Here is a 15,339-nt window from a genome sequence, read left to right as displayed (position 1 = left end):
CAGAGGTAAACTGATAATTCATAATCGATGTTGGCAACTCTCCACCACTAGGTTTATTCTAATCTCCATTGCATTAACTCCATCACATAGATCATTTGAAGTAATTTCGAAATTAACATTAAAATTTTTTATTTAAATTTTCTTTTAATGATACAGGCTGGTACACGAATATATAATAAATATGCATGTTGTTTCTTGGTTAGTAATCTAATATAATCAATATATCTATTGCTAAAACGCTACCCCCGCCCTCCCCCAAAATTGATGCAATGTTGCTAAAAATGCCCTCTCCACCCATGCACTTTGCATTTCGGTATAGGGCTCTGGATTAAAAGTTATCAAGCCAAACCTCAATATGTGAAATGATTGTTGCGGAAGGGTTATAATCATAGCGCAATCGAAACATCGCCTGGTTATTGCAATGGGTATATTATATCAACGTTATGAAGTAACCAATCTTTTTTTTTATTGTCACTTTTAAACCTGTAGCCCGATAAAATGGCAAATATTCCTCTTGATGAAAGGCCGTATATCTCAGCTGCTCATGAATACAAGGGCATCATGTACCCAGGAGAAGTGCTTCCATCCAGCATCGACGCGATGGAGACCTTCGAAGTCCGTCCCGACGACGTCTTCGTTGTGACGTTTCCGAAGTCAGGTAAGGATTTAGTGTAATCATCTCATTACAAGGGCGAAGATTTGTCCTCGGTAGTAGAGGGGGAGGGGGGGGGGGGGGGGGGGGGGGGGGGTAGATATGCGCAAACTCGTGTGCTAGGCAGAACGGTCAAGATCTAAAATTGTTATTACCAGAGCTATGTACTAATGAGCAAATACATACATTTAAAGTTCTTTTCCAGAAACGGAGGACTATGCAAGACTTTTAAAAAAATATAATGAATGGTTTTGTAAAATATCTTTACTTCATTTGTTCATTTTAAAGAAAGTAAAGAGTTGGAAATAAGTCAGAAATGGAATAATGATGATATCGAGAAAGTTGTTAATGTATAGTATACTATTGCAATTCACAATGCATACTCAACAATAGACGATTCAAATAGATGATAAATTGCTTTGATATGATATTTGAAAATAAGAAATTGTTTCCTTTCAACTTGTCTGTTTTTCTCGAGCTTATTGGTGCCCATTTTGTGATTGACCTATTATTTCCCAGCAATCAAAATAGTAGTAAAGTGAATAATATGCAAATTATTCATATCCGTTTTCTTTTAAAACAATCTGGAGTGCATGTTTGTGTCATTAATGTATTAACTTGATGATAACGATCGTGATGATTATGATTCTGATGATGAGGATGTTGGTAAAGGTGATAAGGATTTCGATAGTGATATAGCAATATTTCTATTACTTATAAAGGATTATAATAATCATGATTACAATTTTCATTTAAAGGTAGGCCTACTATGTCCCATTTGCAGGCCAACCAAATGAAAAGGTTAAATTAAAAAGGCATTTGAAAGATAATACTAATTTAGAACTTCCCTAAAAAATAAAAGGGGGGGGGGGCTTTAAATTTTTTTAAGTGGGAAAATACCTGACTAATGCGAATCGACTTAAGTGCTACCAAGTGCAGTAAGTAATAGTAGGTATAGCACACCAAAAATAATTACAACAAACACATGTTATTTTATGTTTACAAATGATCAAGCTTTATGAAAGCTTCAAAAATAAAAAATAAAGAATTGAAATCGGTCAATGCGTTGTGATTTTATACCGGTTTTTTGATATCGCAAAATTACCGAAAAACCTGCCAGTAATGGTCAAATTGGCAAAAATGGCATTATTCGACAAGGTTGACAACTTAATTCATCACTTTCTTGGACACAAATAATAAATTAAATTATCAGACACTAAAATATCATCTTTGTGGTAAAAAATACAAAAAAGAAAATTCATATATCTATTACCGTTTTGAAAACAGAAGCCAACAAAATAAGTTATTTTTGCCATTTTTGCGAATCTGCAGATATAAAAAAAGTTGTGAAAATAACTAAGTCCGCCTAATTAATATGCGCATATGTAATCAAATCAAAACCGAACATGATACATCAGTGAAACCTATGTATATCAGACAGGTATGGAAATATATTTCATTTGAAATAATAAAAAAATCATGAATATTCATCAAATATGCAAATTAGGTCATTTCAGCTAATTATATATTCGCGCACTCATTATACAAATTAGGAAAGTCAAACTGTTCATTTTTGGGGCATTTTTAAAATCATTCATAGATCATATTTACACCAAATATCAACCTTAAATTCCAAATATTTTTGCAATGCCAATAAAATATGGCGATGGAAATTACTTGGATCACCGTCACAGCCATTTCCTCATGTGTTTCACAAATATTCAGAAAAACCGATCATATGATAAGAATCTGTAGACTCTCAGCTACATCACAGTATAGTTGCCTAATGAAAAGATGTCAGATTTGAGGATTTATGACGATTTTCCGAGAAACCATTTAACAGGCCATAACATTCCACAGGGACTGAATTTCAGAGTAGCAAAAACTTTGGTGACCCCAGTACAGTTGTGGCTACCTTGAGTGTAAATAACAAATTGATTTAAAGAGTGAAACATATGAGGATATTGCATTTTTGTAGGGGAGTTTTATACATTGAGGTGCATTTTCACCACGCAGAATAGCAGCGCGAGTCAATGGGCGATCAGCGGGCCATGTCACACATGGCTGAAAAGACAATATTCTAATTAAATAATTAACCAATTTCCCACATGCCTATAACAATGAAACTACACAGAATTGTAGTTAAAGGTATGCTTGAAATATATGTGAAATAAAATTTTTAAAATATTGTTTATTTTTTAAAATATACATTTACAAAAATTGCTATTTCTACCAACTGACTGCTGTTGTGTACATGTGTGTGTGTTCGCGGGGCAGACTGTTTGCACAGGCAGTGTGATCACTCTAGTAATAGTCTGATTTTCAGACCATTTATTGTAACGAATGGTCGTACGTTTTGTGCTGCGCAAAGATTCAATCAGTTTAATTTTGGTCATTACAAGAAGTGGGTTATTGATGTAGACAAATGCTCATGTACCATTTACAGCTCATTTTATGTATTTTATTACCACGGAAGAAAAAAGCCAGTCAGTCACTCAATAGTGTCTGACAGTGAAGTCTAGCAAGTAAACGGATTTCCTTGCATAGTTTGAATATTAGGACACTGCTAATGTTTAAATTTCACAGATAAGACATACGTGACATATTAATAATTCCTGCAAAGTTCTACAGAATTTGATCTTGGCTGCAAAAGGGACTTATCTTTAAAATAACGATCACTCCAAACTAGTATACCAAGCTCGAATGAGTTATATTCCCAGCCCTCCGACTCCTCCCACGCAGCATCTTGGTCTCACGAACTAGGCGCGCACAATAATAACGAAATAATAGTTGCTCTAGTAAAATAGGAGCAAGTTGACAAGATTAAATTAGTTGCATTTTGTTCGAATTCGTATTGATCTATGATACAGTGTATTTATAATGAACTAAAATACTTGAAGATTTTGAAGTATAAAACTCAACATAAATAATTTAATCTTAGCCTAGATACGTTTCATGAATTTTATGAACTAAAATGTTTCTTTTTGTTTTATATTTTTACTTTATTTTTTTTCGAGTTTTCTAAACCATTGATGGGACCACGTTTTCAGGTATAAAAGATGCGATTATGATTAACAGTTTGATTTACAATAAGTATTCTAACAAGCAGCGTACTAAAACTTTATTTCAAGTTACTTAATCATAATCTTAGTTTTTAGTAAATTTCAATCATAATTCTATGTGTCAATTTCTTCCATTACACGATAAAGCGCTGAGCGCGTTCGCGCCTTTCTGCCGGGCAAAACGGACCCAATTGCACACATTTTTCTGCCCGGCAAAAGGGCGTTAACGGTGTTTGCGCCCTTTTGCCAGGCAGAAAAATACACTTTAACGTACATTTTGTTCCCAGCAGGAGGGAGTGAACGGAACAGGTGCTTTTATCTTCAAGAAATTACAATAATTACCATTACCACAATTATTTTATCATTGGATGAAATTTAAAAGATGTTTGGACAGTATAATTACCTCGGGAATGCGCTACAAAATGAAGCATAATCTGGATTTTTACGTGCTCCATGGAAGAACATGATTAGGTACTTATAGGCTTCATTCTATTATTATTATATAAGTCTTTGAATTTGTCATGTTGTGTTATTGTTTTTTTATGATGATTTTCGGAAATTAAACAAACAAACGTGCGACAACGCTTCTGCCATACATTTTGGTTGATTGCCACCCCCCCCCCCATAACACTGAATCTATTTTTCTCCGGAAACATGTATATAATTCTTCTCGCAGTGACGTATTATGGGTCCAGCCATCGGGACACTCTGAAACAGGGGGGGGGGGGTGCTGAATTTATAAAATGTGGATTAAGAGCCCCCGGTATTAGGAGAGGATCATGGAAGGGCTCCTAATTCATTGCGATCCGATTCCGATTTTCTCACCCCTGTAGCTATTCGGCCCATTGGCTCTTTGGAAATGACATTACCCCACATCAGCTTGACAGAGAATTTGAAGATATACCGTTCGTTCGCTGTTTCGCAAACTTACGAGTGATCTTAAATTTAGACGTAACCTGAAATCCTTGACATGAATTCCGTTTTTTTTTTTTTTACTTGAATATTTTATATATATTTTATAACTGAAAATAATTAGTGTTTCAACTGCAAATATCAATAAAGGTACTCATTGGTTGATGGAGATCACCGGACTCGTTCTCACCGATGGATATCCGGAGAATATCAACCGGAGTACCTGGGGTTGCATCGAGATGATCAACATCGCTGCTATCCAGTTGCCCAAGACAAGAGACGAAGAGTTGGCCAACCCAGTGAAAATGACGCCAATGTTAGACGAGATTGTGAAAGCGCCCTCTCCAAGGCTGATGAGTAGCCACTTGCAGCTAAAGAATTTGCCGCCGAATTTGCACAAACGAGCCAAGGTATTTTGCTTGTTTCGTATCAATGGTATATGTATTAATGACTGATTTTAGAGAAATAGTTGTTTTTTATACGCTGTGCAATCTCTATGACTATGGGAAGGATTTTAGCACACGATAGGTTTATGGAGAATTCCACGTAGATCTACCCTTTTGGTGTTCTTGCTGTCAGCAGAATTAATAAAGTCTTGCATTTGATCATCATAAAGAAGTTGTAATCTTGGGAGAGTTTCTTCAGCCATTTTTGCCTTGTTTGGAATTCAGTACGATTGTCGTACGGTCGTCTGCGCTTCGCTATATTAAAAATTGGTAAATTAAGCTAGCGTCCAATTCTTCGCACACACGTACACGTATATAATGGTATCCGCGATCGCTCAAACCAGTTTTTAACACTGAACCAATGGGTATTGCAGCAAGACTAAACTATTTTCACGATAACTGGAAAACCATGACTGCAATTTCGACCAATCAGATGGCTGGATTTCTTAAGTGAGGTATATAATGTATTCTATTCAAAAGCAAAATGTGTGTGCCAACATAATAGTTGAATTCAAACCATCGTTCTATACCAAATTTGTTAGGGTCTGTATTGTTCCTAACGGGAGAAAGTATTTCTAAAATGCCTTTCCAATTTTAGCCTTTCCTATTCACGCCAGTTGTTCGTATATCATTATCAACCTTATTTTACCTTATTTCCCCCTGAACAAAAATTCATCCAAGCGTATTTTTTAATATGCTTTTTCCGTTTGTACTCTACGCAGATTATATACGTGGCTCGCAACCCCAAAGATACGATCAACTCTTATTATAATTTCATGGAGGGCACGCGAGCTTTTCATGGCAAGCCGATCGGCGAAGTTTTAAAAGACTTCATGGTAGAAGGTGGGTGATGATTGTTATAATGATAAGGATGATGATGATGATAATGATGATGATGAGGCTGATGATGATGCTGCTGCTGATGGTGGTGGTGGTGATGATGATGACGGTAGTGTTTATTGATAGGCCTATGATAATCCATAAGAATAAAAATCTTAACTATAGATCTACTGCTGTCCTTAAGTGTATGTAGATATTTTTGTGAGCCCCCCCCCCCCCCAGTTGACGTCTCTTGCCAGAATATGAGAATTTTGGGGCAACTTTCTCCTAGCCCGTTGTTGTCGGTATATCGTAGAGGTGTTGTGGACGAGTGGATAAGTCGCCGGACTGTGGATCCCAAGGTCCGTGGTTCAAGTCCCGCCACAGCACTAATGTCCTTTGGCAAGACATTGATCTACATTTGCCACTCTCCACCCAGGTGTTAAATGGGTACCCGGTAGTATGCGAAAGCTAATGTGGTTAGATTAGCAAGTGTGCGCATGTAAAAATGACGCCTGGCTGGAATGATCCCCAGGGAGTGGAGAATGTGCATACATTGTGTGCGGGGTAAGCCTGAATCCAATGACCGGGGTAATAATATCTGTAAAGCGCTTTGTGAGGGCCTCCGGTCCTGAAAAGCGCTAAATAAGAACGAGCTATATCACATCGTTAAGTACTTTGAAACTTGATCATCTGTAACACGAAAACAGACTGAAGTTTGCACATTATACAGTTGAAGTTATCCCAATAAACAAAATCAGGTGAAAATCACGTCAATATCAAGGTATCGACTTGAGGAGAGTTACGTTCTTTAAACACCGGACATTTACGTAAATGTGTTAATACGTTTATTGCATTAGGTAACTTAAAACACACGTACACTAAATCACGCAATTGTCACTGCAATATCACCATTATAATAACGTGATTATCCCTACCTTGGAGACCATGGTTTGTAAACCTAATACTCCCGTGTTTGTTTGGTTATGAAATTACATCTTCATACACGAAATTATCGCGTCACAGAAACACGTGAAGCGTTAGTGATAGTTTTAGTCAAAATATCTGCGTGAAATTCACGTGAATATTACGAGGCTGACTTGAGATGAATCATGTTCTTCATTCACGTGAAATTTACGTCGAAGAGGAAGGATGTTACTGTAACCCGTGTTCAACCCAATAATTACGCAAATGTTACACAATAAATGAACCAAAATAATGACGTTCTCATCCCGTTTCTGAACATCGTGTCAGGGGCGGATCTAGCTTTTTGCTAAGGGGGGGGGGGGTTGACCAAAATAATGACGATGCAGAGCATCGTCCACGAGCCGCGTAGCGGCGAGCCGATTTTTTTTTGGGGTGTTTATTTGAACCCCGTAAGTGATGTTTTCCTGGCATCTATTAACACAATGGAGACCATAAAAAGCAGTGCATGATAACGTCTTTTTAAATCAAGTAACAGCTTAATACACAGTTATATCCAGCCTTTTTATCATGTGTTTGGTTAAGTTACCAGATGAGTTGAATATCTTCTCACAATATTTGCACTTGAAAGGGTTTCTCTCCAGCGTGCGTTCTTTTTTCTTTCTTTTTTTCTTTCTTTCTTTTTTTTTTTTTTTTTTTTTTGGGGCCGCCCAAGGGGGGGGGGGGTTTGAACCCCGTAAACCCCCCCCCCCGTAGATCCGCGCCTGCGTGTCTTGGATCTTCCATAATTACGTCCAGGCGCGCCGGAAGCAGTTTGGGATTAGAGGGGGTTGGGTGGGGGGGGGGGGGTGGGTGCAAACATCCCAGAAGAGAAAGCTAGTTGCAACTGGTCCAGTTGATGAACCATTTAATGCCAACTGGTAACCCTGGAAATTGAAATGGGCTAAATGATCCAGTTGATCCAGGCCAGTTATAATTCAACTGGTCTAGCTGAGCCATTAGAACCATTTGGTAAAACTTCCAACCAGTTGAACAGCAACAATACTTCAATACTGGTACGTCTGTATTTCCAATGTAAGGGCATTGGTAATAAGTAGACTTACATAATTGAATTAATCGAAACAATTTCGTATACTTGTACTTTATTGAAATTATTTTAGTTCACAGTTAATGTTTCCCTTATTCATGTTTAACTAAATGTAATTTATACGAAGTAGCAAAATGTCCTATTAACTGTAATTTATATTGGTAGTACTTTCGAAATGAATTGCAAATAACTAAATCATCAGTTATTAAGAAATATGCTGTAAATTCAGATAAATTGTTTAAAAAACATAGATCTGCACGCACCCCATATTCAATATGCAAATGAATTGGTGCCAGCTGGGTCAACTCGAAATATGCCAACGCTCAGTCATCAACTGGTGCAACTGGAAATTTGCACACTCCAGTTATCAACTGGTGCAATGAAAATATGCCAACAGTCAGTTATCAACTGGTGAACATAGAAATATGCCAACAGTCACGGGATTATCACGGAACTTAAATGGTAACTGTGAAACCATCAAGATACCCAAGAATAACTCATTTTCACACATGGAAAACACGGAATACCCAGCTTATATTAATAATCCGTTTGAGTCACGCGATCATCACCGCGGAACTGCTGGCAACTTTGACTACGATTTAAATAGGTGTTTTAAGACACCTAATCATGACTAATTTTCACACCTAAAAGTCACGTATGACCAGCTTAGATCAATAATCCGTTTGAGTCACGAGATCATCACCGCGGAACTTATGGCAACTTTGACTACCATTTAGAAAGGTGTTTTAAAACACTTAATAATTACACACACCTACATATCACGTTTTCACAGCTTAGATTAGTAATCAGCTTGAGCCACGTGATCATAACCGAGACATTTATGGTAACTTTGAAACCTTTTAAAGAGGTATGTAAGACACCTCAGAATTACTAGTTGAATATAACCAGAGATTCACGGACAGAACAATAAGACGATTAGCCGGTGTAAGTAACGTTATTATTACCATCAACTTTGGATAACCTGTGAAACCAATCAATAAAGGTGCTTACAAGACCAAATAATTACGTATTTATCGCCACCATCGGTTGACTGACAACACAACAATATCATTATGGGGTCATTGATAATTTCGATAATTGGGGATAATGATACATGGGCTACATCGCAATGAATTATGCGCTGCTTGCATTATCATACAGCAAAACGTTAAATGATGATTATTCTTCTGATTTATTATTTTGTTTAACTTTGCTCTTTAATCCGTGGACAGACAACTTCCGGTGGGGTTCTTGGTTTGATCACGTGATGGCTGCATGGAAGATTCGAGACGAGAAGAACGTTCTATTTCTCTTCTTTGAGGATGTGAAAAGGGTATGAAGGCTTAACATACACTTAACATTAATTAGATGAATCTTTGATGATGCTATTGATAAATGACAAAATATTGTGCTCGTTATCCAATAACGCCATTACTAATAGCATACAATGATACTGAACTGAGCGATATAACTCTGTATTACATTGTTCAGTTAAATAGGTTCTTAGGCTCCTTTATCTATTCATTTATAATCTGACTTTGTCCTTGATTTACGAATGCATGAAACTTAAAACAAACCACGGTGATTTAAACAAATATATATATGTGAGTAAAACTGACATTGTGTAACGTAAAATACAAATATGAAATTAAACCGACTTGATCTGAACTAAACTGAGCAATACAACACTAATTACACGCATAGTCATGGTTTTCACTTTCCTGGCGGGCATTGTAGCCAAACAACTCCTCCCCTCCTCCTCCCCTCCCCTCCATTTCCTAATACAGTACTCGCCTAATACGGTATACGGAGATGTGCCGCTCTATGAGTTACTTTTTTTGCAAAAAATCCCTAAATATGGGGTATGATTTTGTGCCGCAAAATCCCTTAAAATGACCCAACTTTTCAGATCTTGGCCTTAAATATGGGTTACTATTATCTTCAGGATAATATATCTCACCCATAATTTTGCTCAAGTGAAAATCCCAGATGCAAAATCCCGCAAAATAATTGAAATAATATCGCTTTTTCAACCCAAGTCCTCGCCAATGGTCGCACAGATGTATCAATATCATTGAGTTGAGCTCTGCTCCTGACTAATATTTTTAAACAGGTTATACCACACCCCTCCTCGAGCGTAAGCATTCTCCGAAAGCAGCAGAAAACTTGGTTTATACAGTGCGTCCCAGAAAAAACGAAACCGAGAAATACCGATGTTTTATCATAACATATTTGTAAAGCTTAGATCCTCCTCTTTCATTTGATGCAACTCAAATGATGCATATTTCACGCATCAGTGATTAAAAACAATTTGAAGAGAGAGTACCAAAAAGTCATTTGGTTGGTGATACTGTATCTGAATTTCCGAGAGGAAATCACATTTCTAGAAAATTCCCCTTTTCCCCCTTTCACATCTCAATCAAGAAAAACGAGACAGGAATAACAAAGTTTTTTTTTTTTCAAAGTGATGCTTGCATTTCCATAATTCGATTAAACGAATTCGTTTTCACTGGCTGCCTGCAGTAGCAACAAACAAAGTTAACGCGTCAACGAAACGGAGTTAATTCAGATGCAACCCCGCCATATGACTTTTTGGTACCTTCTCTTCAAATTGTTTTTAATCACTCATGCATGAAATATGCATCATATGAGTTAATATAGGTTTTCCCGGCCAATTTCGTCAAAGCAGCGATCAATTTCACTAACGTGCATTCATGTTCGAGCGAATTTTCTCCACTCGTTGCTCCCCTGTTTCATTTTAAAACTTTTTGCATTCAATTTCGTTTCGAGTCATCGAATTTTCTAAACATGCACATTCAAATTAAAGCTTGGTTCAGTCAAATTGGAAATGCGTAAGCGTCATTCAATTTCGCCAATGTTGAGTGGAAGGAGAATTCTTTGGCGAATTGCGGTTTCATTTTCGTCTATGGGCAACCTCTTTCGCAATCGGGTCATTCAAATTAAAACTAGACCTCATAATCATTGTATGAGGCTCGATTTTTATTCGGATATTCACTTTTTCATGTTCATTTTTTTCCTTCTATGATCTTTTCTGAAATGATTTCACATTATACTACAATCTTCTTATTTGTCCGATATATTTATATTGCATTTAATGTTTTCTCTTTCTTTTGATCTTTATTTTTGTTGAAACATTTCTTTATACATGTTATTTTTGTAATGGTTTGTGTTGATTAATCTTGATTGAGTAGGTGATCTTTCATTCTTTTCATTTTACGTCTTTTTCTTTATTCAACATTTTATTTTGATTCCATCATGTCCATGTCTAAATTTCAACTCTACCGCTGTCCAGGATCTGTGTATATATAGCCTGTGCTTAGAAGAGTAGTAAAAAATTGTGCACCTTCTCTGGGAACAGTTACCTGTGTAATGACAGATATCTGCTAACAAATACGCAGGTCATTCCTAAAAGTAAACTTATAGCATTAAATTATTCAAACAGATTGAAGTATATTAAGTGACAAATTGACATCAAATGAAAAGCAATGCACAAATGTCACATATTAATTATTATGGATGCCTAATCACGTAATTGAATGCTTGAATACATACCACCGTCTGTCCGGCGCGAATTTGAATGCTCTTTGCACGCTTTTCTAAATTGAATGCTCGTTTTGCACGTTTCCGTGACAAGAGTATGAAATCGCATGCTACTAAATCAAATTGAATGGGGCAATTAGCTTTTTGAATGTTGATCTACATAGTCATTCAATTTCGCACGAATTTGAACGAACGTAACGTTAATTCGGATGCTAAGTTTACGAAGTTGGGCGGAAAAACCTATAATAATAATAAATAATAATAATAATAATAATAATAATAATAATAGTGGGTTCTTGTATAGCGCTCATGTCTGTCAGACTTGAAACTCGCTCTCGAGTATTACCCTGGCTTTAGCACGTACGGCTACCATTACGGCGCTCTAGCATTTCAAAGGATTAATTCCTACCAGGTACCCATTTACATCAACTGGGTTGAGTGTGGCAAATGTAGATCAATGTTTTGCCAAAGGATATTAGTGCCGCGGTGAACCGTGGACCTTGTGATCCACAGTCCGGTGACATATCCACTTATCCAATTAAAGAAATGGATCTAAGCTTTACAAATATGTGTCATTTATTAATTATAACTGTGATTAAGTTACGATAAAACATCGATAATTTTCGGTTTCGTTTTTTCTGGGACGCACTGTATAGGGATGCGCCATTAGATATCCAGGGGGAGTAGAAAGAGGTTTACAAGTCATTTTCTGACAATTTTTTTTTTTTTAAACGGGTCTTGATTTAACCCTAACCCTAATTCTAACCCTAAACTTTCCCAAAGGCTCAACCCGCACCTAACCCCAATCTGTGCCGCCGAAAAAATAACGCCCCCCGGGCTCCCCCCTCCTACTTCTTCTTCTATACTTCCCCCTTCTTTCAAGATTCTTCACCCTTGTTTTACACACATTCAGGATCCAAAGAAATGTATCCAGCAAGTCGCCGAATTTCTAGGGCGCCCTCTCTCAGAGGAGGCTCAACAGCGAATATTGGAAAAGAGCTCATTTAAAGGAATGGCACAAACCTACAAAAAGCTTGCAGACGATGCTGCAGAAAGCGGGAAGGCGGACCCAACGCGTATTGATGGGAAAAGGAGCTTCATGAAGAAAGGTACATTGATAATTTTTGCAACTGCATATGAAACTTTAAGGGTATACATAACAAAATCTTTCGTTGAGTCATAGTTAGTTATCAAGAAAGATTCTCTCGAAAAACGTCATAAATTAGATAAATCATATTGAGGACAATATACATGCAATCCATCACTTCCGGAAATCAATCTATCTGATCAATTTATTGTTAGCAGTGTCATCTACCAGGCACGCTGGAAGCAGTTTGGGATGGGGGGGGGGGGGTTAATATTCCAGGGGGTCAACTTTCAGGAGGCAGTGGCGTAATGGCGCAAAACGTTTGGAAGGGGGGGGGGGGAGAAGAAAAATTTGGATCACCACCACTCTTACACTTTACATGCAGGCTCCGCGGAACGTTTTTTGGAAGTGGAGTATTAACGATCAGATAGAGTGTAGCGAGCGAAGCGAGTGGGGCATACATTGTAGTGGGGTCCAGGGGTTCAAGAAGGCGGAACCCCCGGAAGCTCAGGGGTTTTAGGCATGAAATTACAGTCAGATAAGCATATTAAGATACCTTATTTGTGACACTGGCAGGTCAATAATTGGCGTGGGGTCCAGGGTGATGAGCCAACTTCCGGCGCCCATGTCTACTCAACTGGGTAACGATATACGTATATTTTAAAACTGCTCTCTCATCTATACCTATGGCATTATGGCATCTCTCTGTAATTTCCACCATGGTTATCTTCTTATTGCTATGTCGGGTAAACATCAGCAAATCTATTTCTTTAAACATGAGATTAAAATATAATATCCCATTAAATACTACTCCCGAGAAACTCTGAACCAAATCCATTTTGGATGACATTCCCGTTTGTAATATATTCCTCTCAGGCTGTCACACCCTAAACAGACATCACACCTACCCCAAGCCGATCAATCGTTGGCTAATTTATAGTTTTATTTCGTCATGTTGTCGGTCTGGTGTTGGTTTCGTTCGCCGGTGACTAGGGTAGGCCAATAATATATTAAATTGGTCTTTTGTAACATAACCATACTCTTTGTTTGATTTCTGTTCTAGGTTCGAGTGGCCAGTGGAAGAATCGTTTTACGGTGGCTGAGAACGAGGCTTTTGACAGATGGTATCAACAAAAGAGAGAGGGAACAGATCTTGATTTCAGCTTCGAATGATAGAGAAAGTTTTAGACCTTCAACTTTATAATCAGTTCCTTTCTTCGGGTGAAAATAAAGTCTAAATGTAATTATCAATGCAAAATATGTGCAATTCGAAACCCTTTCACACTTAAAGGGCCCCTGCCATCCAAATACAAGTTTATTCCCGTTGGTGTGTAGTCCTGCATACATCTCATATTTTGATATGTAAACTTTTTAATGTGTTTTAAAGATTTTGAAATATTTTTTTCTTCAAACTTGCTAAGCTCCACCCTTTAAATCCTCCAGATCTCATTCCCCTAGTGACATCATCTATCTGAGCTGGGGGAATACTATTGTCTATTGTAGAATATTAGTTTAGCCAACTTTTTAGTCTGACATGTCTGACATAGCAACTTGTATGTTGCTATTGTTTGTTGTATTGTAACAGGTGGTTAACTTTGGCAAAGTTACATGACACTTTCTCAAATTAGCTCATTGATGACTGACAGAGGAGGTCACAAGTTTACATATCAAAATACATGTACGAGATGCATACAGGACCAGGGGCGGATCTACGGGGAGGGGGCAGGGGTTTAACCCCCCCCCCCTTGGGCTGCCAAGTGAAAATGTGATGTGCGTAGGAAAACGCCATTATGTGCCCAGACCAACACAGTAGTAGTATAATGTAAGTAGATGTCAGGAAAACGGCTCGTGGATTATTAATCGTCCAAAAAAATTCGGCGATATCGCGATCTAGAAACTTGACATTTAAAAAAAAATTATTATTATTATTTTATTTCATTTTTAGGCTTAGTCATTGTTTTGTGTTTTAACTTAGGGAGGGTGTTATTACGATAAGATTTAATCATTCAAAATAATTGAGTTGTGTATATTGTGTACTCTATATGTTATGTATTGACATTTGAAATAAGTTGTATGATGTACATGTATCAAATGAATATAACAAAGAATACTACGAACATACGAAAAATAACACGTAGGGACGGCGAGGCGAATACATCTATTTTCGGTTGGAAAAAATGTATATCCGATAAGTACGTGCCCCTGTGCACCTCTGATAAGTGCCCCTTTTATTTTGATACGTGTCCCTTTTTCTTCTTAAAATGTGCCCTTTTCCATTCTGATACATGCCCCTCCTTCTTTCTCATAAATGCCCCTTTTGCATCCCCAATAATTTCCACTTATACAAATCTGATAGGTGCCCTTTTTCCTTCAAAAATGCCCCTTTTTCTTCATAATAAGTGCCCCTTTTCCATTCTTCTAAGTGCTTGTTTTAATCTCTGGCGAGTGCCTCTTTTCAGGTGCGAGAAATTCCCCTTTCACCTCTGATATTTTTGCCCTTTTTTTTTCTTTGACTCGTGCCCCTTTTCCTGTTTAACCAGTGTCATTTTCCCTTTGTAATATGTGGTACCTAGCAAAATGTAAGAATATTAGAGGTTTAAAATGTCAGATGTCAAAAAGTAAATAATTACAGTTTTACCTTTGACATTTGTATCTCTGAGATATTAGCCTATAGTGTTTGTACCTAAGGTGTTGTTCCTCTGGAGTCTGTACCATTGGCGTTTGTACATCTGGCATATTTACCTCTGACGTTTTACCCCTGACCATTTTACACTAAACCCAAAATATTG

General features: G+C 37.4%; 2 protein-coding genes across 2 annotated transcripts; both read left to right on the top strand.

Moving 5' to 3' along the window:
- The first annotated feature begins 498 nt into the window (after positions 1-498).
- Positions 499-5,923, top strand: LOC105437322 (sulfotransferase family cytosolic 1B member 1-like). The gene is made up of 3 exons (XM_030997321.1): positions 499-658; positions 4,777-5,036; positions 5,795-5,923. Exons 1-3 carry the CDS (start codon positions 499-501, stop codon positions 5,921-5,923), a joined length of 549 nt encoding a protein of 182 aa, XP_030853181.1.
- A 3,217-nt stretch (positions 5,924-9,140) lies between these two features.
- Positions 9,141-14,128, top strand: LOC105437321 (sulfotransferase 1C2A-like). The gene is made up of 3 exons (XM_011663803.2): positions 9,141-9,235; positions 12,377-12,572; positions 13,614-14,128. The coding sequence occupies exons 1-3, from the start codon at positions 9,170-9,172 to the stop codon at positions 13,721-13,723; spliced, it is 372 nt and encodes a 123-aa protein (XP_011662105.1). The 5' UTR covers positions 9,141-9,169; the 3' UTR covers positions 13,724-14,128.
- Positions 14,129-15,339: the final 1,211 nt, after the last annotated feature.

This window comes from Strongylocentrotus purpuratus, unplaced genomic scaffold, assembly GCF_000002235.5.
Source record: "Strongylocentrotus purpuratus isolate Spur 01 unplaced genomic scaffold, Spur_5.0 spur5_scaffold_4, whole genome shotgun sequence".
Lineage (NCBI taxonomy): Eukaryota > Metazoa > Echinodermata > Echinoidea > Camarodonta > Strongylocentrotidae > Strongylocentrotus > Strongylocentrotus purpuratus.
This window is presented reverse-complemented; position numbering and strand designations above follow the sequence as displayed.

Bases quoted from the DNA above. Each gene is read 5' to 3' on its own strand.
- LOC105437322 (XM_030997321.1), top strand. From the start codon at position 499: ATGGCAAATATTCCTCTTGATGAAAGGCCGTATATCTCAGCTGCTCAT. The intron at 659-4,776 runs GTAAGGATTTAG...ATATCAATAAAG, and splicing joins TGTGACGTTTCCGAAGTCAG to GTACTCATTGGTTGATGGAG. The intron at 5,037-5,794 runs GTATTTTGCTTG...TACTCTACGCAG, and splicing joins ATTTGCACAAACGAGCCAAG to ATTATATACGTGGCTCGCAA.
- LOC105437321 (XM_011663803.2), top strand. From the start codon at position 9,170: ATGGCTGCATGGAAGATTCGAGACGAGAAGAACGTTCTATTTCTCTTC. The intron at 9,236-12,376 runs GTATGAAGGCTT...ACACACATTCAG, and splicing joins TCTTTGAGGATGTGAAAAGG to GATCCAAAGAAATGTATCCA. The intron at 12,573-13,613 runs GTACATTGATAA...TTTCTGTTCTAG, and splicing joins AAGGAGCTTCATGAAGAAAG to GTTCGAGTGGCCAGTGGAAG.